The following is a 26,731-nucleotide window of genomic DNA, read 5'->3' on the forward strand; positions in this document are numbered from 1 at the left end:
CTTTTGTTTGTTTGTTTGTTTTGGCCGACCCATTTCCGTCCTCCCGGTGACCCCTTGTGGCTCCTCGGACCGTAGATTGGGAACCAGTGCGCCGCCTGAAACTCATTTCCTGATTGGCTGCCTGGAAGGTGCGTGTGTCTCAGAAAACCCAGCTGAAGGGATTTCTCTGTGCTGTGAGTGTCTGACTGTCAGCCTCTTGACATAATACTCGATTAACCGCCGTGTCCACGTGGATAATCAATCAGTCATGGAGTTATTGGTTCGATATCTGGACAGGAGCAACTCAGTGAGGTGAGTCATTAACTTAAATAAGTGGAGCTAAAAAGGGGCACGTTTTTTAAACACATTTAAACTTGCTTAAGTGTTGAATAGTTTATAAGTGATGCTTTTAAAATATAATGTACAGGTCAAACTGAAACATCGGATTAAGTTGCTAAAATGAGCATAAAGTTTTTTTACATGACCCAGCTATAGTTGTCTTACCTTTAAAGCAGCAGCACCAGTCATTTACTCCTCCTGACAGGTATTTTACATAAAAATATTCAGCTGAAAACATCTATAAAATGTGTAATTTGACAATAACTCCTCCAAAAAATGTAAAAAGGAGATTGTCAGGGAGAGTTTGAGGGCAACAAACTGTTGGGAAAATATAGAAAGTGCACTCCCTGAGCTAACCTTGGACTTACACCCAGGCAGCACCATGAATGCAGGCAGTGTGCTCAGTACATTGAGTCCTTCCTGTAGGAGATGACCTGTCTGCTTCACTGGAGTTAAAAACACTATTGCTCAAGTGGATTTATCATGAAATCACTGTTTTCACTTCTGTTTTTTTGCCAGATTCTTGCACGATATTACATTTTTTGTTTGTTTGTTTGTCTCAGCTCTGTCTCGACGCAGGACATTATCAAAGAGGAGAACCTGAGAGATGACCTGAGGTATTACTTCATGAGCCCCTGTGAGAAGTACCGGGCCCGGCGACAGTTACCCTGGAAACTTTTGGTGCAGATTCTGAAAATCATCATGATCACCACACAAGTATGTGCAGGGGGGGTTAATGTAGATTAGGAAAGAGGATCCTCCAGAAAATACTTCCTGGGACTAGAATCTTGCCAAGGCATGTAATCTAGTGCAGTAAATAAGATAAGATTTCACTTCACTGTCGTAAAGAAATTCTGACATAGAAATTCTCTGCTAAACAACATTTAACCAAACAACAAAACCACAGGCCTGCTACAGATGTTACAAATTACATCAAGTAGATGCAGTGCAACAAATCAGTCATTCCTATTACATTAAGTGTTCAACCCAAGTAACGTGTGAATTAATGTTGATATTTGTGTCAACACATTCTGACATGTGCAGACACACAGGATCCTCTATAGTCTCAGTGTGTCTGTTTTCTTTTCAAATAGAAGATGGTGAAACAAGCAAACTCCACCCGTACCTCTAAGCCTCGCTCTTCTTGCTGCTTGTTATGCTGACTGTGAAGTAGTCTGTAATTATTTGTCCTTATGTTGCATTGGGAAGTCATTTTGTTGTTGCAGCAGTGGGAAAGGTGAACAAAGTTCACAAGAACAAACACACAAAACTACGCTCGTAAAAAGTGTGACATGACTGCTCTTAAAGTTACTATCCACGTGTCCCTAAAACGTTACTGTCTAGAAAGTATGTTGTTGTGTGTGATCTCAAATCAGTGCTGTAAGTTGAGAAATTGAACATATCATAAAACTTCAGTTAGTAGCCTGGGTTATTATTTGCTGAAATCACTGAACTCAACAGGCCTATATGTGGGACAGGCATCTACACTGAACAAAAATATAAACGCAACACTTTTGTTTTTGCTCCCATTTTTCATGAGCTGAACTCAAAGATCTAAAACATTTTCTATACACACAAAAGACCATTTCCCTCAAATATTGTTCACAAATTTGTCTAAATCTGTGTTAGGGAGCACTTCTCCTTTGCCGAGATAATCCATCCCACCTCACAGATGTGGCATATCAAGATGCTGATTAGACAGCATGATTATTGCACAGGTGTGCCTTAGGTTGGCCACAATAAAAGGCCACTCTGAAATGTTCAGTTTTGCTTTATTGGGGGGGTCTGGGGGGGGGTCAGAAAACCAGTCAGTATCTGGTGTGACCACCATTTGCCTCACGCAGTGCAACACATCTCCTTCGCATAGAGTTGATCAGGTTGTTGATTGTGGCCTGTGGAATGTTGGTCCACTCCTCTTCAATGGCTGTGCGAAGTTGCTGGATATTGGCAGGAACTGGAACACGCTGTCGTATACGCCGATCCAGAGCATCCCAAACATGCTCAATGGGTGACATGTCCGGTGAGTATGCTGGCCATGCAAGAACTGGGATGTTTTCAGCTCCCAGGAATTGTGTACAGATCCTTGCAACATGGGGCCGTGCATTATCATGCTGCAACATGAGGTGATGGTCGTGGATGAATGGCACAACAATGGGCCTCAGGATCTCATCACGGAATCTCTGTGCATTCAAAATACCATCAATAAAATGCACCTGTGTTCGTTGTCCATAACATTAGCCTGCCCATACCATAACCCCACCGCCACCATGGGCCACTCGATCCACAACGTTGACATCAGCAAACCGCTCACCCACACGACGCCACACACGCTGTCTGCCATCTGCCCTGAACAGTGAAAACCGGGATTCATCCATGAAGAGAACACCTCTCCAACATGCCAGACGCCATCAAATGTGAACATTTGCCCATTCAAGTTGGTTACGACGACGAACTGCAGTCAGGTGAGACCCCGATGAGGACGACGAGCATGCAGATGAGCTTCCCTGAGACGGTTTCTGACAGTCTGTGCAGAAATTCTTTGGTTATACAAACCGATTGTTGCAGCAGCTGTCCGGGTGGCTGGTCTCAGACGATGTTGGAGGTGAACATGCTGGATGTGGAGGTCCTGGGCTGGTGTGGTTACACGTGGTCTGCGGTTGTGAGGCCGGTTGGATGTACTGCCAAATTGTCTGAAACGCCTTTGGAGACAGATTATGGTAGAGAAATGAACATTCAGTTCACGGGCAACAGCTCTGGTGGACATTCCTGCAGTCAGCATGCCAATTGCACGCTCCCTCAAAACTTGCGACATCTGTGGCATTGTGCTGTGTGATAAAACTGCACATTTTAGGGGCTGTCCACACCAACGCGGGTATTTATAAAACCGTGACTCTTTGCTCACGGTTTGGCCTTTCATCCCCACGTAACCACAGTTTTGGGCCCCTGTAACTGGAGTTATTTGTAACCGAAGTCCAGTACATATAATAACAATGATCCAAAGTTCATTTTGTTCATTTTGAACTACACACACTTACAATGACAATAAATGACAAAACCAACACATTATGGCTGTCATCACCAAGATTTTTCACTAATCAGTAGGGGCTCATAAAAAAATTTTTGCAGTAAAAATGCATACACATTGTTTTATAGAAGTGCTTCCTTTGTTCGAAAAACTGGAGGCCAAAACAGTTCGGTTTTAAAAATGCCCGTGCTCGTGTGGACTAGGCCTTAGAGTGGCCTTTTATTGTGGCCAACCTAAGGCACACCTGTGCAATAATCATGCTGTCTAATCAGCATCTTGATATGCCACACCTGTGAGGTGGGATGGATTATCTCGGCAAAGGAGAAGTGCTCACTAACACAGATTTAGACAGATTTGTGAACAATATTTGAGGGAAATAGTCTTGTGTGTATAGAAAATGTTTTAGATCTTTGAGTTCAGCTCATGAAAAATGGGAGCAAAAAAAGTGTTGCGTTTATATTTTTGTTCAGTGTATCTGGAACAGCCCTTTAATTCCTCTCACACAAAACTGTTGCTCAGCAAAGATGGCACGCCTCCAGTTTGGAGAAGTGACAGCAGTACTCCCATTGAAGATAAGCAATGGACGTATTTTAACCACCTAAAAAGATTCCCACCTAAAAAAATCTACATCAGTTTAAGTGTATGCTACATTGAGAGTGTTTCAACTGCTTTACCTCTCTGTCAGACAGCCTGCTCCATCGGGGAGGCCGCTAACAGCTTCAGTTCCCCATTTATGCTCTTGTCAAAGCCTCCACTGACAAAAACAGCAATTTGGGCTCCCTGAATACAGGAGCTGCTGGTCTCCTGCTGTCTCTATCAGGTAGTTAGTTAGTGTTATTGCTTGACTTTGGCATTTAAAAGTATTAGTTTGGATTCACTAAAGTCACACAATAACATAAAACAAAATAACTTTTTAAGGCAGGGGTAGACCAGCACCTCCTGTGTTCAGCAATGTTAAATCACTGTTTTTCTAAATGGAGTCTGGCTTTCAAGAGAGTGATGTAACTGCTTAATTTTCCAGTTGGAAATCGCTTTCTGACAGCAATGTAAAGCAGTGAAAATAATCTAAATATATCATACATTTAAACTGATACTGATTTTTAAAGGTGGGACTTTTTTTTAGTTTGCTAAAACACGTTTTGTTGCTGATGCCATCCAACAGTACATCGCTCAGCTTCCATGTGAGACTCCAGCCTGCTTCTCCTGACATCTACTGTATTTAATACATTGTCTATGGATAAATACCTCATACAACCCCACTTGAAAAGATCTGAGCTCTCCCTTTAAGAAATGTTACTGGCTTGGCTTTGAAAACATTCCAAAAATTAAATGTACTTAAGTACCGTCACTAAGCATACATGAAACATAAATGCTCCCTTCTTCCCCTGTCGTTTCCTTCGTAGCTCATCCTGTTTGGCCTTAACAACCAGCTGGTGGTGTCCTATAAGGAGGAGAACACCATGGCCCTCAAGAATCTTTTCCTGAAGGACTACAGCGGGGTGGATGAGGATGACTACAGTGTTGCTGTCTACACTCAACAAAGTGTCTACGACAGTCTGTTTCATGTCATGGATCAGGCAAGTCCAACCCCCTCACCTTAACGCTCCTACACCCCGTGCTTGTGAGTTCAGTTGAGAAATAATGTTTGTAATGTGGCATTTATGTCACGTGGGATGGATTAAAGATGTGGGATGTGTGTCTGATAGTTTAATTGAAAATATATAACACAGTATTTTGGTTAAATCACTTATTTCAATCAGGAGAGACTCGTTATGGGACAAGAGAATATTTATTTACATGTGCACATAAGTGAGAAATGTGAAAAGTCTTTGGCAGTTAGACCCCATCGTGATGTCACATAATCCAGGAGGGTGGTAAAGACGTAGTAGATTAGGGAAGCCCTCCTATGGAGTCATAATGCTGGTGGTGTTGATGAGATGAGATGAAGAGGGAGCTGAGGATCTGGATGTGAAGAGGAGTGGGCTCTTGATGAGCTCGTCCTGGGCTCTGGATAAGATGACTGGAGGTGAACGGGGTGGAGGAGGGGGTGACAATTCCACCTAAAATGACAGCTGACAGGAGCAGAGAGGAAAGAGAGTTAAAGTTTGGCAGCAGCGACATGAATGGATGCAATGTGAGTGGGATAGAGGGAAAATTGTGAATAAATATGGCATAAAAAAAGTCTTCCTGATTGCACCTACGCTGAGCTTCATTGAATGTCTAACTTTAGTGAGTGGTCTCCAAGCAGGGAATAGTTACAGGCACAAATATTAAGAATAAAAACACGGGAAAATAAAATAAATAAGTTCTTATCTTATTTGTTTTTTTGTCATATACAGATTTGCACTTATGATTAGTAACATCTATGTTGATGGTGTCCAATGTGAAGTCTGTGTTTGATCATGTGACAATACTGTAAAACATCCGGTAGCAGTTTCGGCACAAAGTCTGGCACTAGGGCCTGTCATAAAAGCGTGCACTGGGGCCAACCCCAACTACTGTATGCCACTGATATGATTTCTTTTTTCATGCAGTACACCTTCATCTGTGTAACACATATAAACATTATATCACAGTCTCAGGAACATGGATAAGCTCTGATGCTCCATGTGAAGACATAACCAGGATAACACTCAAAACTGCGATGCTAATGTAAACACCCGCAATGTGATTTTAACTATTCATCATTAACCTGTTAACCCTGTGAGACAGGCTCTGAAGGGAACTGCTTCATTTTATTTACTTACCCAGGCATTGTGTTTAATGTGGCCGTTTACAGCTTCTCTCCATTATTATGTAACCACCCTGGTGCAGTTTGTTTTACCTGAGGCTTCTGATATTTATAGTACAGCCAGTTGGGCCGGCTCTCTGTGGGTCCCATCAGTTACGCGGAGGATGAAGGCGGCAACCGTCTGCCTCTCATCATCTGTAAAGAATACTACAAGAGAGGCAGCGTGGAGCCCTCGGAAGAGGCCTATGACATAGATGCCCAGCTGGAGACAGGTGAGAGGGAACACTGAAGGTTAGAAAATAAATGAATAGATAAACACAATACCCATGAAATTTTAGATTATGTACCTGTATGTGTTTTAAAGCAGTGGTTCCCAACTGGTGGGTCGTGGTCCAAAAGTGGGTCGTGGGTCCACTCTGAATGGACCGCAAGTGATTTGCTCAACTTTGTATAAGACAGATTATTTTGAGTGCAGTGAGTGTCCAGCACAGAGCTTTTATTTTGAAGTGCTGTTTCCTGCTGTAGAGTGAGTGAATAACAAACAGCTACTTAACAGAGACAGCAAACTACCTTGACACATGGCCAAACACAAGTATGACGCTGAATATATTAAACTGTGTGGACCTTGAACTATAGAGAGAGATCCGGACCCTGTGGCTGGACCAGTTGGGACCACTGTTTTAAAGGAATCTACATTTCCGATTTTGTGTATAAAACTGCCAAAAAAGCTGGTTCTAGACACACAATGCATTCAAGAGATTTAGATTGTTTGTGTTATTGTAGAATCTGAATTACTTGATGACAAACATCATGAGAAACAACACACAAGATCTCAGTGAGGGTGTTCATTTTCTCTGTCTATCTCTCAGTTTGTTTGTCACATGATCCAAAGACTGTTAACGAGATGAGAACCCAGAATTCATCCTTTTTCGATCTGGACTTTTACAGGTAAACAAGCAAACACACATAATTTACATGTTTTTTTCTAATGTTTAAAAAAAAAGGTTATTTAAAATCCTCCATTGTGCTTTCAGGCTTGTTGACATCAAAATAACCTTCCAGCTGAAAGGAATCAACCTGCAGACGGTGCGCAGACGGGAGCTACCTGACTGCTACTCGTTCTACGTTACGGTACGGTTCAGCCATAACATTTGGGGGACCAATTTGAATCTTTCCATCATTCAGAGGATATTTTGTAGACACCATAAGGAAACCAATTTTATCTTTCAAACTTATTGCCCACACAGCATTTAATAATAAGACACCTTCTTATCTCATTAGTTTACTAATCTACTTTCCTTTGGCCTTGTTCCCTTAGATAACATTTGACAACCAGTGTCACAGTGGAAAGGTGAAAATCTTCCTGGACATAGATACTCAGAGCTCTGCATGTCGAGACTGGAAGATATCTGGGACAGGTAAGGTGTAGTTGAGAAATGAATATTTAGAAATCTCTCCCTTTCTTGTCACTTCTATGTCACACTGTGTTTTTAACCCCCTGACAAAATGCTTCTGGAGCTCGCCAGGTTCACTCGTCTTGTCCAATCTGTCTTTTAAAATCCATAATTTGTTGACCTCATGAATTAAACCTACAGTTTTTGTTTCTTGCTGTGAATAAAACGGTTATTGGAAGTGTGCTTAGGTCTTCACTCAGACTTGCACAATACCTCTGTTTGTGCCAGTTCGTCTCTTCTGTGTCCAAAACATTGGCAGACGGCTGGTGTGCTATTATTATTTTTTTTTTAGGCACCAGTTCTTCTGTGGCATTTGCACTTTCGTCTGTCCCCATCTTGTCTCCGCTTACTTCTTCAACCATGCTGTATTACAACAGCACCAGTCTGATCATCCTCACTCACATGCAGATTCTGACCAATCAGATGATGCCTTAGTGAGAGTTAATAGCAGTTTTTCGTGATGTGATTTAAGCTGATGATTAAAAAAAAGTATACTGTGCAGCCCTACAATTAATGTAATAATGTTTAAAGATTCAAAGGAAGAATATACATGAGGGAAAGAGCTTGAATTAGTAATGTAATATACACTCACCGGCCACTTTATTAGGAACACCTTGCTAGTACTGGGTTGAACCCCTTCTGCCCTCAGAGCTGCCTTAATTCTTGGTGTCATAGATTCAACAAGGTGCTGGAAACATTTCTTGGAGATTTTGGTCCATATTGACATGATAGCATCATGTAGCTGCTGCAGATTTGTCAGCTGCACATCCATGATGTGAGTCTCCCGTTCCACCACATCCCAAAGGTGCTCTATTGGACTGAGATCTGGTGACTGTGGAGGCCATTGGAGTACAGTCAACTCATTGTCATGTTCAAGAAACCAGTTTGAGATGATTTGAGCTTTGTGACATGGTGCATTATCCTGCTGGAAGTAGCCATCAGAAGATGGGTACACTGTGGTCATAAAGGGACGGACACAGTCAGCAACAATACTCAGGTAGGCTGTGGTGTTTAAACCATGCTCAGTTGGTACTAAGGGGCCCAAAGTGTGCCAAGAAAATATCCCCCACACCATTACACCACCACCATCAGCCTGAACCTTTGATACAAGGCAGGATGGATCCATGCTTTCATGTTGTTTACACCAAATTCTGACCCTACCATCTGAATGTAGCAGCAGAAATCCAGACTCATCAGACCAGGCAACGTTTTCCAGTCTTCTATTGTCCAGTTTTGGTGAGCCTGTGTGAATTGTAGCCTCAGTTTCCTGTTGTTAGCTGACAGGAGTGGCACCTGGTGTGGTCTTCTGCTGCTGTAGCCCATCTGCTTCAAGGTTCGACGTGTTGTTGGTTCAGAGATGGTCTTCTGCATCTTGAACCAGTCTGGCCATTCTCCTCTGACCTCTGGCATCAACAAGGCATTTTCACATAGAGAACTGCAGCTCACTGGATATGTTCTCTTTGTCAGACCATCCTCTGTAAACCCTAGAGATGGTTGTGTGTGAAAGTTTCTGAAATACTCAGACCAGCCCGTCTGGCACCAACAACCATGCCACTTTCAAAGTCACTTAAATCCCCTTTCTTCCTCATTCTGATGCTCAGTTTGAACTTCAACAGGTCGTCTTGACCATGTCTACATACCTAAATGCATTGAGTTGCTGCCACATGATTGGCTGATTAGCTATTTGCATTAACAAGCAGTTGAACAGGTGTACCTAATAAAGTGGCCAGTGAGTGTATGTTAAGTCATGTCAATTACTATTTAAAAACTCTGTGGTAGGTGGCCTGTAAATACTTCTATGCAGTTATCTATAATTTTTTTTATGTACTGCATGTTCCCCAAATTCCTCGTCTGTATTTTCAGAAAACATAAAAACAATCTTGTTTGGCCCACAAGATGTAAATGCCTTTTACTGTTGACTGTTAGTGAGGCGTTTTCCTGGAAACCCCCACTTATCAGTAATATGTGTGAGGGAGTTGTGTGAAAGATAAACCTCCTGCTCACACACACTCACACACTTTGTCTCTGTTTCAGCTCAGAAGAACACACACTATCTGCTGGTGTTTGACGCCTTCGTCATTCTTGTTTGCCTCACATCGGCTGTGTTGTGCACCCGCTCCATCGTGCTAGCTGTCAGGTTACTCCAGGTCAGCTGTTCAGTCTCACATAATGTCGTACATAACAATTATATATAACTTTTATTTCTTTCTCTCTGGCTCTTCCTCTGTCAGTCCTTCTTGTTTCTAGTTATTAGTCTATACTTCTTTAAGTAGTTTCTAATTGTTTATAACCTTTCAGTCTTTTATCTTTTTCCTCTTCTCAAACCAGATGTCACAATAAGCATTATTCCGATATCTGACGTACCATTTATATCACATGTAGACAGATGGATGAATGTGTCTTGCATTTGCAACACAAGCATCTTGTTGTAATGTCTATCTGATGACTAGAATTTATATTTTGTTGTACATCTTTTCTATGTGAGACTGAATTTACATTTGTGTCTTTTTTTTTTTTTTTTTTTTTCTCAGAGATTCTCCAGATTCTCCCATGAGAACTACAACCGTAAAGTGTGTGAGGATGACCAGGGTGAGTTTCTGAATGGCTGGTATGTGCTGGTCATCGTAAGCGACCTCTTGGCCATAGTAGGATCCATACTGAAGATGGAAATACAAGCAAAGGTAAATTGAATCATGTACTTCTGTCCTAGAGAGACAGTTACCGTATGGGGCCCAAAACTGACTTAGAATAAATGGGAAAGGGGAGTCGACAAAACATTTTTGTATTGATTTTCTTCTCCCAGTACTGCAAAAAAAGAATTAAAACTAAAATTTTCAAGCAGTCAGCATCATAATGTGGAGCTATCTGCATAGCATCACCTTTGATGATCACCCTGTGATTTTATAAAGCCACTGAGTAGTAAAAGTCAGGGAGTGTCTCAGTGTCTGGTGGACTTTGGAGTGAAAAGATTCAATGTAGACACAGTTCAGACCTGACCTATTTATTTGAACCTGACTGTCTGTCCTTTTTATAACCACCATGTGGAGTGTTTACCCCAAGCTTCACAGAAGTAGAAATAAACATTTCCCTTATTCACACTCCCCTCTGACTGAGCTTTTGTTTTAGAGGAAAGCACTGCCGGTCTCCTGTTGTTAGTGGTTAGTGTGCTGTTGAGGATAACTCTTGGCAGTGATCTGGAAATGCGCGTCATTAAAGAAATATTTCACTGCTGGAAAGATGGTTGTTTCATAAAACGGGGCTGTCTATGCAATAGAAAGACACAAATACTTTTAACATAACAGAGTAAAAGGGCTGTGGCATTTCCTTTTGCTGAAGAGGTAGAAAACCTACAACTACCAGAATGCACTGTGCCGCACCGGACCAATAAATGCTCTCGCTGGTGGGAGACGTAAAGTGACTAAAGCCCAGTTCAGACCAAAGATTCGTGCCGTGAGGAAACAGTTTTTGAATGTTGCAGAGAAAAGTTGCAGCAGTGTGAACTGGCCGTCTGAGCTCGACTCAAGCCGGCAGATGGTGTCACCTACAACTCAGCTGGTCAAATCGCTGGCTGGTTTTTAGAACGTAAAGCACATCACCTGTTTCAACAGCCAATTGGCTTATGGTGAAGTCTGCTGTTTAAGTCAAGATGACTACGGATGGTGTGTTTGCTAGCTGCAGGTGCTCCTTCCCCGCCGAGCCCCCTGTTTCCATCCTCACAGTGAGTCAGATGGTGGGCACTGGACAATTATGTCTTTGTGGCATATTTATTATGAATACAGTCCATCTGGTGCTTGTTTTGTTTTCTGTTTTTTTGCTTTTTAGTCACCACTACAAATGCAACTTTAGCCAGTATCTCTCCATCGCTATCGTCATTCATATTTTAAGAAGCCACAAATTATATTCAGCCACAAAATAAGCCTGAAAAGCTGGAAATCAGAACAGAAGTACAGAGAGTTGTTGCATAGACATGATACACCATCTCATCTAGTTGCATTGGTGTGAATGGCAGGTTTTTAGAGCGTTGCAGAACGACGCATTGCAGGTAGTTGCCTGTTTCAACTCCTGTAGTTGTGAATCTTTATTCTGAACTGGGCTTTACACATCTGGGAAAAAATATGGTGGCTGGCTGGTGACAAAAGATCTCATATTACAGTTAAACGATGAGCTAAATTATGTTTCTGAAAACATTTTAGATGAGAAATAGGCAATGCAGTAACAGAATCTTGGTTCATATTTGGTCTACGCTGTTTATTAGTTTTACCGTTTGATCCCAGTTTTTTAAATCTCTGTTTACACGATACAGGAAACAGTATGGTGCCCACTTCCTGTTCACACACTCTCATATTACACCTAAAAAGTGCACTAAAATATGCTTCAGAAGGCTTTTTAGGTGAGACATCAGCGATACAGTAACAGAATCTTGGTTGATATAAGATAAGTGCTGCCTTGTTTAACTGTTTGATCAGTTTGAGAAAGAGAAATAAAGAGAGATCCACTTCTATACTCTGTGTCTTAAAGCAGAAGTACTATCTATAGTTAAAGCAACAGTTTCGCCTCAGCAGGGAGATCTGGGCGCTGGTAAGATGGAGGGAAGTCTTCCACAGTTCATTTATACATACTGCCCACATTGTGTTGATACAAAGCTGGTTGAAAATTGGCAAAGTATTGCTTTCAATCTCGCTAATTCCACCTGTTCCTTTCCTGCTTTAGGAAGTCAAAATGGCTGCCTTTTTTCAGATCGCTAGTATTTTAACCTTTCAAATGATAGCAAAATGACAAAGCCCTGAATTTGTCAAGTCAACTCAAACGGGGAAATGAAGAAATGATAAAAACAACTACAAAAACAACTGGATTACTCCCAGCATGAAGAATATAAAACATGTAATAAAGTATGTAAACACGATGGGGAACACGATATAGGGAATATGGCTAATTTATTAAATTTATTGAGTACAAAATGTCCTCCCTGAGGTATTTGTTTTATAAATCTAGAGCATAAAAGTCAAATGTCACATTATGTCACACATTAGTTATCAATTAATCAGATATTTCGGTTCCTCATTGTACTTTGAACCCTAATAAAATAATCTACGTAGATCAGTTTTCCCCAAGTGACATGCCTGTTGCAGTAAAATCATAACCACAGTCATGTTGCTTAAAGTTGTGTAACTCGTGCTGACTCTGTGTTAACCTGTGTGCTGCACATCTAAGGCTAAATATTAGCTAATCCCACAGGGCTTCACTGAGGGCTGGATTTCCCAGTAAGACAAAGAGTAAACAGTCGTGCTCTTCTGATTTTGTTTCCCTCCCCTGTAGAGTCTGACCAGTTATGATGTGTGCAGTATCTTCCTGGGAACGTCGACATTAATGGTGTGGGTCGGCGTCATCAGGTACCTGGGATACTTCCAGAAATACAATGTGAGTCCTTTATCTCTCGTTGATCATGGTTTATTTTAACCCCCATAATCAAATATCTTCACATTCTGTCATGATTTGGATGTGGCTTAACAATAACGTCATGTCTCCGTACTTCCTGTGCGTCCAGGTGTTAATTCTAACCATGAAAGCAGCCTTCCCCAAAGTTCTGCGTTTCTGCTGCTGTGCCGGCATGATCTACCTCGGCTACACCTTCTGTGGCTGGATCGTACTGGGGCCTTACCATGAGAAGGTAACTCTTTTAACTGGTCTGTGAGAGCAGGGGATTTGGAGGCCTGAGAGCCACAGATTGGAGAAGTGAGTTTATGGTGAGGGAGGCAGCTGCTGGTCTGAATCTCCGCACTGGCTATTATTGTCAGGGTTGTGGGAAATTAGGGGAACTATGAAGGCTCGTTTTAGTGACTAAGCCCCTTCCTGCAGAACTGCTGAGCCTGCAAGAATCAGTTTGCACGAGGAGTTCCGAAACATCCATGTGTGCACATCTTTAAATTGGCTGAAACAGCATTCTGTGATTGAACAAAATCTATTCAGACTGAGTCCAGTCAGTGTTCAGGGTAATTACATTGTGTTATTTAGATTAAGTGTGCACATTTGTACTCAGAAACATTAGATTTATATGTTCTGAGTACAAAATATTCTCTAAATTACAAAAGTATAAATCGATGTGCATTGCTCTGAATGAACGCAGGTGTTCTGTACCATGTTAACCCCATTTTTTAAACTTGTTTTTTATTTCAACCTCAGCATTCTATACAAGCAGTAGTTTTTACATAGCTCACATAGTGATTTGATCATTGTACAAAGTTTTTAGCTGCCATAATGTCTTGTGTCCAGGTTTAAGACAAGTAAAAGGAGAAGGAAAAAATAATATAAATAAAAAACAGAGTAAACTTAAAAATATAAAAGTGGGATGGGGCTAGAAAGGGGATATAGATTTTAGAGCTCCCTTACTGCATTAATAAACTCATTACAGGACTCCACCTCTTTATAAATTTTGGTCTTTGCAGCCTCAATGCATACGTGATTTGTTCCATCTCATACAGTTCCCATATTGTTTTTATACTTAATGGTTCAGGTTCAGGATTCAACCATCTAACTGTGATACATTTAATCACAGCCCCCACAGTGATAATAATAGATACATTTTTACCCTACGCGCAAATCACCCTTGGATCTTTAGGGATATTTTGATGGAACACTGCTCTCAGGGCATCTAACACATCCCTCCAAAAGTTACTTAACTTGGGTGAGGCCCAAAAAATATGAGTGTTGTTTCCAGTTTGTTGGCCACATTTTATCCAGTTACTTGTGTGATCCGGAAATATCTTATTACCTTCCATTTAAACTCTCGCCAGATATTGGAATTAGTCGTCAAATGTGCCTCACTACAAATTTCCCTCCAGGTGTCTGATGATATGATTACCCCATTTAAAAAGAAATAATACAGCTGATTATAGGTCATAGATTTTCTCAAAACTGTTTCAGAAAACTGCAACTTATCAGACTTTGTCCCATGTTTATTTAGCTTTTGAATTGCTGTGCCAACATAATGTCCTTTAAATAGCTTCCTTGTCCGGGAACAAGGAGACACTTAATATACAACCACTAGGTGTCAGTATAGGTCTTGTCCATGAAACCTCCAGCTTCAACGAGAGCAGCTTCCTGTCCGTAAAACCAAATTTTGAAAATCTGAAACTGGAACACAAGTTGTTTTCACATTCATGCATGCACACACATGGACACACACATATCCACAGCGTTGTCTGTCACTGAAACAACCACATTTTTTGTATTTTTAAAGATTTGTCTCCCTAATCAGACAAGGACAGTGCAGAGGTGATAGGAAATACGGGGAGAAAAAAGAGGGATGACATGCAATGAAGGTCGCCTACAGGGCTCAAACTGGGGATGTCATGATCAGTATCTTAAATCCCTGAGTCACCACAACACTGATAATTGAGCCACCCAAAGTGGAGCAAGTTTACTGCCCTCTTAAAGTTCACGCACCCTAGCAAAAACTGCACATGCTGCAATTAATAACAAAAATTCAGGAATAGAAAATGTTGTTTTTGTATACTCTGAAAACACAAAGTCAACAGAAACTAAAGTGCAGTCACAGGGTCATTTTGATGAGCGAGGTCCACAGCTTCAACTCAGATGATCACCTTAAGTGGGAGATCCTTGGACGGCGAGTGCCATCAGGGAAAGTATGTGTGTGTTTGGCTGTCCTCGCCCATTAAGATAAATAATTTACGGAAGTCCGAGCAGCAGTGGGCGTCTAAACAAGGCGGCACTCGTACTGTAAGGGAGACAGATGTGAGATAGAGTGAAATCAGCCGGCCGGGGCCAAGTGATGTCTCTCTGACCAAATGGAAATGCTTACAGTCTTAAACTGAAGAGGAGTAGCTACTGTAAATAAGTTGCGGGCTGTTTTCGAAGTGCATTTGTTTGGTCAGTTTACTTGAGGATCCCATGCTCTTGAGTCATGAACTGAGTGATGAATCATAGTCACAGGATGTACAGGATTGGTTGTTAAATACATTTATGCTTCTATATCCGACCCTATAAGACAAGTTTATTATGTATAACATTACTGTCTCATTAATTGCAGTTTCAGTGGAAGTGATCTGCAGCCTTGTTGTGTCTGCATTTGAACTAAAACAGGTTCCAGTTCTCTGTTTGTCCAACATTACAGTCCACTGAGAATTGGTCACAATATTTACATTGCGGTGGCTTGGGGAGTCCCCTGTAGTGTGCTGTCAACCCCTCCAGGATCCTCTGTGTATTTACTGAAGGAATAAACAGAGGATGTTCTCGGACTTGCCATCCCACACGTCTTCAAGTGCTGGAATCCATACCCTCACAGTAGGATGTTGTATTTAGATGCTATCACAGCTTCTTTCATAACGTTTGTGTCAGGCTTACAGGCTCACCCTTTTGGCCATCTTTCTTTTTGTGTGCCTTCCTGTCTTTATCATTCCACCTCTATCAACTATCACGCTCTTGTTGGTCCCCTGCACCTCCTCCTTCTTTGTAACCCTATCTCTGTAAGGACCAACATTTGTGTTTAGTTAAACTGTGTTAAAGGAGCAGTGTGTGAAATTTAGGGAGATTTAGTGGCATCTATTGGTGAGGATTGTAGATTGCAATCAGCTGAAACTTCTCCTGGTCAGAATTCCTTTAGTGTTCATTGCTCAGGAGGTTTTTAACAGGGAGCTGAATTATCTGCAGTGGTCTATTCCTCTCCAAAACAAACCGACCTGCTGATTTAAACCAGTAAAAACACTGAATAAAGCAGTTTCATGTTACAAATCAGTGATTCTCCAACACCAGCCCAGCACTTGCTAATTTGTGCGCACCTTTTGTCTTTGATAACTTAAGATCGAGATGTTCAGGAAGCTTTTACTAGAAGCCACATTATCTGCAGAGGTCTATTCCTCTCCAAAACAAATGCACCTGGTGATTTAAATTGATAAAAACACAGAATAAAGCAGTTTCACGTAAAAAAAAAAAAAAATCTGTGTTTTCCGACATTCTCCTGGCGAAGGGGCTGCTAACTTTGGTGGCCGAAGCAAAAATGCAAATGGCCCCATTCAGAGTCAGTGTTTGGTAGAAACATGGTGGTGCAGTATAGCAGTCTCCATAGACGAGGACCTGCTCCCCATGTTGGTATAAACAGCTTATTCTAAGGTAACTAAAACGCAATGATTCTTATTTTCAGGTGATTATACACTAAAGAAAACATACTTATTATATTCTATATTCTTTCAAAAGATGCACTTCGGAAAAAGCACAGCATACAGACACAATTTTTTTTTTAACTGGGTGTGCTTGTGTCACACAGTAGAGTGGTTCCCAACTGGGGGGTTGCGGGGCAATTCTGAAGGGACTGCAAGTGACTCACGGACGTGTCAAGTTTGTAAAAAACACACTTTATGTTAAAGTTCATTGACTTTCTGGCACAGAGCTTTTATTTTGAAGTGATGTTTCCTGCTGTAGAAAGAGTGACAGAACAGACAGCTACTTGACAGAGACAGCAAACTGGCTCAACGACATGGCCAAACGCTTAATATATTTAACTGTGTGGACCTTGAACTAATAAGGGCCGTTTCATAGTCGACGCATGCAACGCGAGCAAGCAACGCACTTCCTTTCATAGGCAACACATTAAACACAAGCGACGCGGGCGACACTTGAAATGCAATATATCGCTCGCGCAATAGGGGGTAGCAGAGTCACCGGTACATTCAGCTAGCTAGTACTGCTGTAGCTAGCTAGTGCTGCTATTTTATTAGAGTGCAGGGCACTAGAACTGTCATATAAATGGGGGTGTGCCTGTACAAGTTCACAAAGTTTTTCCTCCTCGCCCGCCATATTTTATAACTGCTTCTTCTGTGAATAATAAAAAGTGGTTAATTTCAACTACATCACTTGCATTATCACCCCCGGTGGCAACGCATGGTATTACACGCGGCGCTGCATCGCGTATCAAAAAATGGACAACACATTTGAGACGCAAGCACGCATCATGGCAGCCAATGCGTCTCGATGCGTCCCAATGCATTCACGTCTGCGTGCCTTTGCGTCGACTATGAAACGGCCTTGAGGAAGAATCTGGACCCCGTGGCTGGACAAATTGGAAACCACTGTCTTAGTACTTTTGCATCTTCTTGTGGTCTTCTGGTTCCCAGCTTTTTTTTCACTTGTTACTAGATTGGAAATGATTATTTGTTTAACTTCTTTTTATTTTCATTAAATTACACAAATATATACAGCAGTTTTCAAGGCGTATATTCATACAGACCCCACACCCACCCCAATCCATCATCCCGTCCACATACAGTACAGGCCAAAAGTTTGGACACACCTTCTCATTCAATGCATTTTCTGTATTTTCATGACTATTTACATTGTAGATTCTCACTGAAGGCATCAAAACTATGAATGAACACATGTGGAGTTATGTACTTAACAAAAAAAGGTGAAATAACTGAAAACATGTTTTATATTCTAGTTTCTTCAAAATAGCCACCCTTTGCTCTGATTACTGCTTTGCACACTCTTGGCATTCTCTCGATGAGCTTCAAGAGGTAGTCACCTGAAATGGTTTTCCAGCAGTCTTGAAGGAGTTCCCAGAGGTGTTTAGCACTTGTTGGCCCCTTTGCCTTCACTCTGCGGTCCAGCTCACCCCAAACCATCTCGATTGGGTTCAGGTCCGGTGACTGTGGAGGCCAGGTCATCTGCCGCAGCACTCCATCACTCTCCTTCTTGGTCAGATAGCCCTTACACAGCCTGGAGGTGTGTTTGGGGTCATTGTCCTGTTGAAAAATAAATGATCGTCCAACTAAACGCAAACCGGATGGGATGGCATGTCGCTGCAGGATGCTGTGGTAGCCATGCTGGTTCAGTGTGCCTTCAATTTTGAATAAATCCCCAACAGTGTCACCAGCAAAACACCCCCACACCATCACACCTCCTCCTCCATGCTTCACAGTGGGAACCAGGCATGTGGAATCCATCCGTTCACCTTTTCTGCGTCTCACAAAGACACGGCGGTTGGAACCAAAGATCTCAAATTTGGACTCATCAGACCAAAGCACAGATTTCCACTGGTCTAATGTCCATTCCTTGTGTTTCTTGGCCCAAACAAATCTCTTCTGCTTGTTGCCTCTCCTTAGCAGTGGTTTCCTAGCAGCTATTTGACCATGAAGGCCTGATTGGCGCAGTCTCCTCTTAACAGTTGTTCTAGAGATGGGTCTGCTGCTAGAACTCTGTGTGGCATTCATCTGGTCTCTGATCTGAGCTGCTGTTAACTTGCGATTTCTGAGGCTGGTGACTCGGATGAACTTATCCTCAGAAGCAGAGGTGACTCTTGGTCTTCCTTTCCTGGGTCGGTCCTCATGTTTGCCAGTTTCGTTGTAGCGCTTGATGGTTTTTGCGACTCCACTTGGGGACACATTTAAAGTTTTTGCAATTTTCCGGACTGACTGACCTTCATTTCTTAAAGTAATGATGGCCACTCGTTTTTCTTTAGTTAGCTGATTGGTTCTTGCCATAATATGAATTTTAACAGTTGTCCAATAGGGCTGTCGGCTGTGTATTAACCTGACTTCTGCACAACACAACTGATGGTCCCAACCCCATTGATAAAGCAAGAAATTCCACTAATTAAGCCTGATAAGGCACACCTGTGAAGTGGAAACCATTTCAGGTGACTACCTCTTGAAGCTCACGGAGAGAATGCCAAGAGTGTGCAAAGCAGTAATCAGAGCAAAGGGTGGCTATTTTGAAGAAACTAGAATATAAAACATGTTTTCAGTTATTTCACCTTTTTTTGTTAAGTACATAACTCCACATGTGTTCATTCATAGTTTTGATGCCTTCAGTGAGAATCTACAATGTAAATAGTCATGAAAATAAAGAAAACGCATTGAATGAGAAGGTGTGTCCAAACTTTTGGCCTGTACTGTACATAAAAGAAAGGAAAAATTAACAAAAAAAAAATAAACCTAACAATAAGCAAAATAAAATAAAAACAGAAATAATAATAAGTAAAATAGAGTTAAGAAAAATAAAAATAAAAAGGGGGAAAAAAAGAAGAAGAAAAAAAAAGATTAAATGATGATTATTTGATTAATAACCCCTAAAATGAACCTATGTCTACTTGCGCCACAGGTTGTACATGTTACAGAGTCATTGAGTCAGTTCAACCAAGTTTTTCTTTTCTCAATTTCTTTTGTTAGGGCTCTGAAGATTTAAAATAATGTGTAGCAGAAATAGATTTTTCAGCCTTGCTATCCTATCCATAATCTCAAAACATATTAACTTGTGTTACCCGTTTATAACTTCAACCCAATCTCCATCCTCTCCTCCATGTCTCTAGTTTGAGGGCCTGAGTCGTGTAGCAGAGTGTCTGTTCTCCCTGCTGAACGGCGACGACATGTTTGAAACCTTTGCCCAGCTGAAGGACAAGAACACTCTGGTGTGGCTCTTCAGCCGAGCGTACCTCTACTCCTTCATCTCCCTGTTCATCTACATGGTGCTGTCGCTCTTCATCGCCCTTATCACTGACGCCTACGAGACCATCAAGGTACTTCTGCTTTGGTTTTAGTGAGTTGAAAGCTGTGGTACTTAACAGATTAAACTTTAATTCCACGCCCCTCGACACAATTGATTAAACTGATTAGTCGCAAGACAAATGTTGAAACCCTCCAAAAATGTGTAGGTGCAAAACTCCTCTGCTGAAATTTCAGAATCTGAAGACTTTCTTTTAATTGTTTGTTCCATGTTGTCTAGATTCTTCTTCATCATCCACTGAAAAGAGGTGCTGCTATGCAATTTTGAATATGTTATTTAATCGCTTGCATTTCTTTGTGTTTTCACCCTCAGAAATTCCAAAAGGACGGGTTCCCGCTGACAGACCTGCAGAAGTTCCTCAGAGAGCAGAAAGATTTTCCTGTCGCAGAATCGAGCAGACAGACAGACGCTTACGTCAGATACTCATCTGCATTGTGCTGCTGCCAACGGTATGACAGTGTTCTCAGTCATGTCATGATGCTTTGATCATATCTTTACTCAGACACATTGCTGCACACACGTTAATACCTGGAAGCTGCACTGTGCAAACACGACTTCTCATCACTGAAATATGAACAATGTTATGCTTGCATTTTCACAGTTGATTTAGGATTTGAACTGACAACATGCTCTGTAATTTTTTCCTTCAGGCTTTCGTCTTGTCACACTACAGTGTTGTTTGTGGTCTGTTAGAACTTTTCCTCCTTTGACTGGTTTAACTGTTGTGGGAAAGGCCATCCCTGATTAGATACTGCTTTGCTATACTTCAACGAAGGGGTTTGTTAAGATGTTAAAGATGATTTTTTAAAAATTTCATTGCATACACAATCCTTTTTGTGATGTGTTTGCGCTAGACTTACCAGAAATCAATGATGCCATACAAACAGCATGGGCAGTACAGTGATGTGAGCTTCCTTTTATTTGAGTTGTCACTCTAATTATCATTCAGAGCATCAGTATAGCATTTCTGCGTTCTGAGCAGAGAATAACATCACGCTCCCTCTGTGTGTGTTGTAATCTGAACTTCTCTGTGGTTAGTTGTGGTATGGTGGTCCGGCCGTGTGTGCATGTTAGAGCATGTGTGTATCCCACTGGCTAGCTCATCACTACTGCTTTGCACTGCGCTCATACTGCAGTTACAGCTGATACTAGGACGGCTTTGCTGCAGAGGTGTAGCACTCACCCTCTGGTTTTACCCTGGCTAACACCGCCAGCGCTGTTGCTGTTGTTTAGCGCTGTTTATGGAGTTAGCACTGTTAGCTGTTAGCCACTGGCTCAGCCACCTCCATGTTGAGAACTGTGTACAGACAACGCACACGTGAAACCTCTATAGACTTAAGTGCTTTTTAAATGCTGTTTTCACAAATTTTAATGGGAAAGATGTAGGGCTGCAACTAATAATAATTATTATTATGATCATTATTTAATCTGCTAATTAATTGCTTTGTCTATAACATATTACTGAAAAATGTCACAGTTTCCCATGAATGCAAGGTGACATCCAAAACCCAAAGATACTCATTTTACAATGATATACAATGGAAAAAAAGCAACAAATCCTTGTAGTTTAAGAAGCTGGAAACATCAGATGTTTGGCATTTGTCCTTGTAAATGTATTTATTATATTTATCATATCCTTTATTTGATCAGGTTAAAGTCTCATTTAGATTAGAAAACAATCTCTCTCAAGAGCGACATGGCCAAGAGGACAGTTAATCATCGTTACAACAGTAAACAAAAACAGACAAATACAACTGTCACACAACACAAATACATGAGCTCAACATCCAGTTTGAATACAAATACAATACAAAAAGAAAAAGTTATAATACATAAATGGGTACAAATTTTAAAACTACTTCACTGAAACATTTAGGAGCAATCAAATTGACCAAGAGTGCTTAATAATTGATTAATCGACTGACCACTGAAGCTCTAGAAAAATGTCCCAGCTGTTTTTAGAACCTAATGTGTAGTAGTTTGATTTTTTTTTTGTGTATTTGAGATGAACCGACAACGTAGCGGAGCAAACCTTCCTCTCAAGATTACATTAACATCCCTGTTTAACTTAGTCACTCAAACATTTCTGAGTAGAAAGCTCGGTTTGCTTTGCTTACACCTTGTTGCTACAGCAAGACATCGCATTTGTCTATACGTCCCCATTTTCTGCTCATTCCTTTTCTATGAGCCAATCTCTATCATCAGCAGGCAGCAGACTGGAGTTTCCTCCACGCTGTGGTTTGGCTCGGTCTTACGTGGTCTGAGAGCAATGAAATTAGTGGTGGGAGCTATGCAGACACACCCAGTGATGGGCTGATTACAGAGAAACTGAGGCTGTGCGCTGGGAAGAACCCCCACACCCCCCTCTTCCACTCCCTTTCAGCCCCCAGCCTTTGGTTCTTCCTTGCTGCGCTGCCTCCCAAATAAACAGGCCACGGTCAACACTCAGTTAAGACTCAGCCAATTGAGACGGGAAAGTTTTGTCAAAGCACGGCAGTTAGTTGGGACGAGTTATTTGATTTGTGATGTGTGGTGCAACTCTTGTGCAGCACAGTATAGTGCAGTGGCTCTCTGGTGTGTGATGTGTGGTTTAATTTTGTAGAGGACTTCACACTGTGTCCTCTCTTTTTTTTTTTTTGCTCGCTTCTTGTCCTCAGAGGACATTTCTGACCATTATTTACCAGTATGTCTGAATAGTGAGTTGCATGTGGCACGTTTCATTTCATCATGTCGCTTCTGAAGCTGCGGTGTAGAATTAACGCACAACTTGGCGCTTGCTGAAAAGTCATCGCTTCCTGTTTGACTGTCTGCTCTTAGTTGTAACATTTCAGTTTGGTAGAAACAGTCACCAGTGTCACCAGACTGCGGTGTCTACCTTTGGCTTTTGGTTCTGCATTCTTACAGATTTGTAAAAAGTTTTATAACATTTTAATATATCATTCAGTTTCCCTGTTTGGATCAGGAAACAGACCCCGGGCTTCGTCTCTATAGTCATCACCATCCTTCTACCTAAAAAACAAGAGTCCATTTTATGACTGAGGCCAAAAAGATGTTTTTCCCAGAAAAAGAACAGCAGCTAGTGTAGTCATTTGTATAGCACTGTGCAGTGGTTGCTTTCAGACTATTATTTTCTGCAAGCCAGAGCCTCAGATGTTTGTAAAATAATTGAGTCATGCAATTAGTGGAAAAAAGCTGAATATGTTAGGGATGGAAACATCTTTCTTTTTCTTTTTCTTGCAGAATCTAAGTATCAGTTTTTCCTCTCGGTGCTCTTCCATCATTATTGTTTCACCAGACATTAACACTCTGACTCTGCGGTCTGTCCTGCACGCTCCACAGCCGTTTTCTATCACCGAGCCATCCGGTTTTCCTGCTCTGGATGTCTGAGTGTTTAAGGAAGTTTAGTCTCAGTTACAGAGCCATTATGTAATAATGTGTAATAATGCAACATAATGCACGCATCCTCTCTAAGGAGACTAGCTTTAAACTGCCAATGGCCTTTTTAGAGTTGGTTGACTTCTTGTCATTAAAGCACTCTTGTCAAGTTACACTCATTCTGTAATTGCAGTCATTTGCTGCATCTGCACTGACAAAATTTCATTTTTGTGAGTGTCTTTGTCTCTCTGTGCTCACGTAAATTAGATCAGCGGTCTCGGCTAACATGCTAATGTCTGACTGGTTGAAATTTCATCTACATGTAATTAGCTGTTTCCTACTGTTATCTTCTTGTACTGCACTCTTGAGAGCAAGTTGAGGAGCAAGAGTCGCCCTTTGCTTGAGTTTAAAACTTGTTATTGGGAATTAATATATGAAGTTGAAAAAATGTAGTGTGGCTCAAGAGTCTTGGAAATTGAATGTTTAACGGACAGGTATGGAAAAGGCTGAAACAATGACGCAACATTTAGCTGATGAATGTCAAAAAGGACTAGTGTGTAGGATTTAGGGGCACTGATCAGTAGAATTGGAATAAAATGCTCGGAGCTATGTTTTTTAATTAGTTTATAATCACCTGTAAATAGGAATCTTTGTGTTTTTGTTACCTTAGAGTGACCTGTTTACATCAGCCCACTCTCTCTGAATAAACAACCACATAGGTCGACTGTGCAAGCAGCTTATGACGACCCATACTAATGTTTATTGTAAGGCCACGCCCTCTAGGGGCACAGTAAATAAAAAGTGACAAAGTCTGTGTAATTTTGTATGTATATCTAAGAAGCCCCTGTAGGGTGGTGGATGGGTCAAACATATGCAGGACTTTCACCCGGAAGACCGGTGTTTGCATCCCACAGTCATTGTTGACTTCTTTTAACAACAACATAGCCTAGTGCGCTAGTATGTGTAGCATGCTACGCTAGTGACATATGTGACGTTAGTACTTGTTTAAAGGCAAACCATAATGTTTCCCCAACCTAAGGCAGAATTTACTTCTGCGCTGAATCTACGCCGTAGCCTGACGTGCACTTCCCCAGAAATGTAACTACATGTCGCGGCGACGCAGACCTCCTGTCTATTTCTGTAAGCTGACACCATTTCCCTCAGTGGAAATAAAGCTTTTATTTACTTTTATTTCACAGATAAGAAACAATAAATTGTGAAGACAATAAAGCCTCCACAAAAATAGCATTTTAAGTCTTGTGTATAATTTATTGGCTTCATATGACCAGAGGAAATCTCCGCTCGTCACTAGGCTAATTTATACAATGTAAAATGCCATAGGCTTGTGCTAAAAACATTAGCATGTTGTATTTGTGGGGAAAATGTGTCCAGATAAAGATGAATGCTTTGTCTGTGAATCTTGCGAGTTATAGTCAAGCCGATTTGTGTCCTTGTGTTTGAAATTGTCTCTATTAAATCATGTTGAATGTGTGTTTTGGGTGTGTTTTGAATCAAATAAACTTTATAGCACTTCACAGAAACCCTGCTGCCAACTAGTATTTTGGAGGTGTAACTGCAGAGTGACACAGACACACCACTGCACAAATATAAATGCTCACAACGGCGTAGGCGATGTGTGAAGGGTCTGCCGCATTTCAAGTAGAAATCCCGCTTAACCATGTAGTTTTGTCGTCTAAACTAGGAACTGTGACCATTTCATGATGGAAATCAACCTATTCTGTCATTTTGATATGAGAGAGAGTTGGTTTATATCTACATAGTGAGCAAGTCCTCTCCCACAAAGTCTGTGGTGCTGTTTCTATAGTAGCCTAGAACGGACAAACCAAACACTGGCTTTAGATAGGACCATTCACCTTTTCACGTCAGCCACACACTTGGCACACGCGCAAAGTTTCAGTTCTGCAACCTCACTACAAACCACTAAATCCTGCAGATGTTTAAGACTTAAATGTATCTGTTGCAGTTCTGTATGATGATACAGTGTAATTCAGCAGCTTAGTCAAAAAGTGGATATTATGTTTGAAAGAGATACGACAAAGGAAGTGCTAAGCTCTGCATAGAAGCAATGTATGAACAGAATGCTGTAATAGAGTCGGCTTTGCTTTCCAAAAGAACGACTGGACACAACTTCCTGCTCTCTGTGAAATACATTCACATCCTCAAAAGGCTGCAGCACTTAAAGTCTGAGACTTTGTCTGCAAACTCAGCAGTAAAATGTGCTGCTTATGGCAGATCATAAAGATGAAGGGAAAAAAATGTCTAATCGTTTACAGATTTGATGAAACAGAAACACATTTAGCTGTTTCTCTTGAGAGCAAACAGCCCAACACAAGATGGTTTTAAGGATACATGTTGGCAAGGCTGTCATTTACACAGTCACCAGAAATCCAGATCTCTTCCTGCATTCCTTCGTTGTTTCTCTGTGTGTGTCAGGGTCAAACTAACCTGCATGAAGGTGGAAGATCAGAGAATAAAGAGCCATGCTTGTGCTGGTGTGAATCATAGGCTTCGACTATGATGATGCATATATGGGATTATTTCAACAGTTTTAAATGGAGCAAGAGTTTAACGACACCTCACCAGTCTGAACAGGCAGCTGTTGCTCCCACTGAATTTTAATTCTTGTGACCTTTGTGACAAATGACTCTGAAGCAGTCTGGGATAATAGTTTCACACTGAGCCTTAGTTGACTTACTGTCGAGATATGTGCTGATACATCAATTAAAATCCTTTTATTATTACCAAAAGTAGAAAGCACGCACTACATGGTGGTGTTGATGAGAAAATGGGTGTCTCATAATTCTTTTAAATCCTGTCGTTACAGAGTTCCTGAAAGTGATGATGTCATACTGATCAGCTGACAGCTGTCTCCAGGGGACACGGATCAGGGAGAAGGACACTGGGAACACAATTTCACAAGTCTGATATAGATTGTGAGCTCAAGCGATCCACAGCAAAATCCTGCTAAGTGTAGAGTAACCGATTCTGTCAAGTGCAATATGAATCACCAACCAAAAGTTCCCTCCCTTGAAGAATAAACTGGAGCTCGAATTAAAGAGCTGGAACTGGAAACACAAAGGTTTTATAACAGTATCACTGGGAGTTCAGGATGCTGTTGAGAAGTCTAGTGGCCCTTTTTAGGGTCTGTATGTGCATTTACGTGCCAAAGAGTCAGTGTTTTCTGCATTTGGCTGTGCCTGCAAACACTGGTGCAACATTATGCAGTGCTGGATGTAATTTATTTGTCAAGTGTGGTAAAGATTGCAGTAAAGATGACCTTTTCATTTGTATGTA

The 26,731-nt window shown here is 41.3% G+C and overlaps 1 protein-coding gene across 1 annotated transcript; it reads left to right on the forward strand.

Moving 5' to 3' along the window:
- Positions 1-106: 106 nt before the first annotated feature.
- Positions 107-26,731, forward strand: mcoln2 (mucolipin TRP cation channel 2). Its single transcript, XM_033621708.2, has 14 exons — positions 107-291; positions 882-1,035; positions 4,747-4,920; positions 6,190-6,346; positions 6,944-7,022; positions 7,109-7,205; positions 7,393-7,492; positions 9,563-9,675; positions 10,060-10,209; positions 12,845-12,946; positions 13,074-13,196; positions 19,848-20,054; positions 20,354-20,490; positions 26,262-26,731. The coding sequence occupies exons 1-14, from the start codon at positions 248-250 to the stop codon at positions 26,296-26,298; spliced, it is 1,674 nt and encodes a 557-aa protein (XP_033477599.1). The 5' UTR covers positions 107-247; the 3' UTR covers positions 26,299-26,731.

The sequence above is a fragment of the Epinephelus lanceolatus genome, chromosome 6, assembly GCF_041903045.1.
Source record: "Epinephelus lanceolatus isolate andai-2023 chromosome 6, ASM4190304v1, whole genome shotgun sequence".
Lineage (NCBI taxonomy): Eukaryota > Metazoa > Chordata > Actinopteri > Perciformes > Serranidae > Epinephelus > Epinephelus lanceolatus.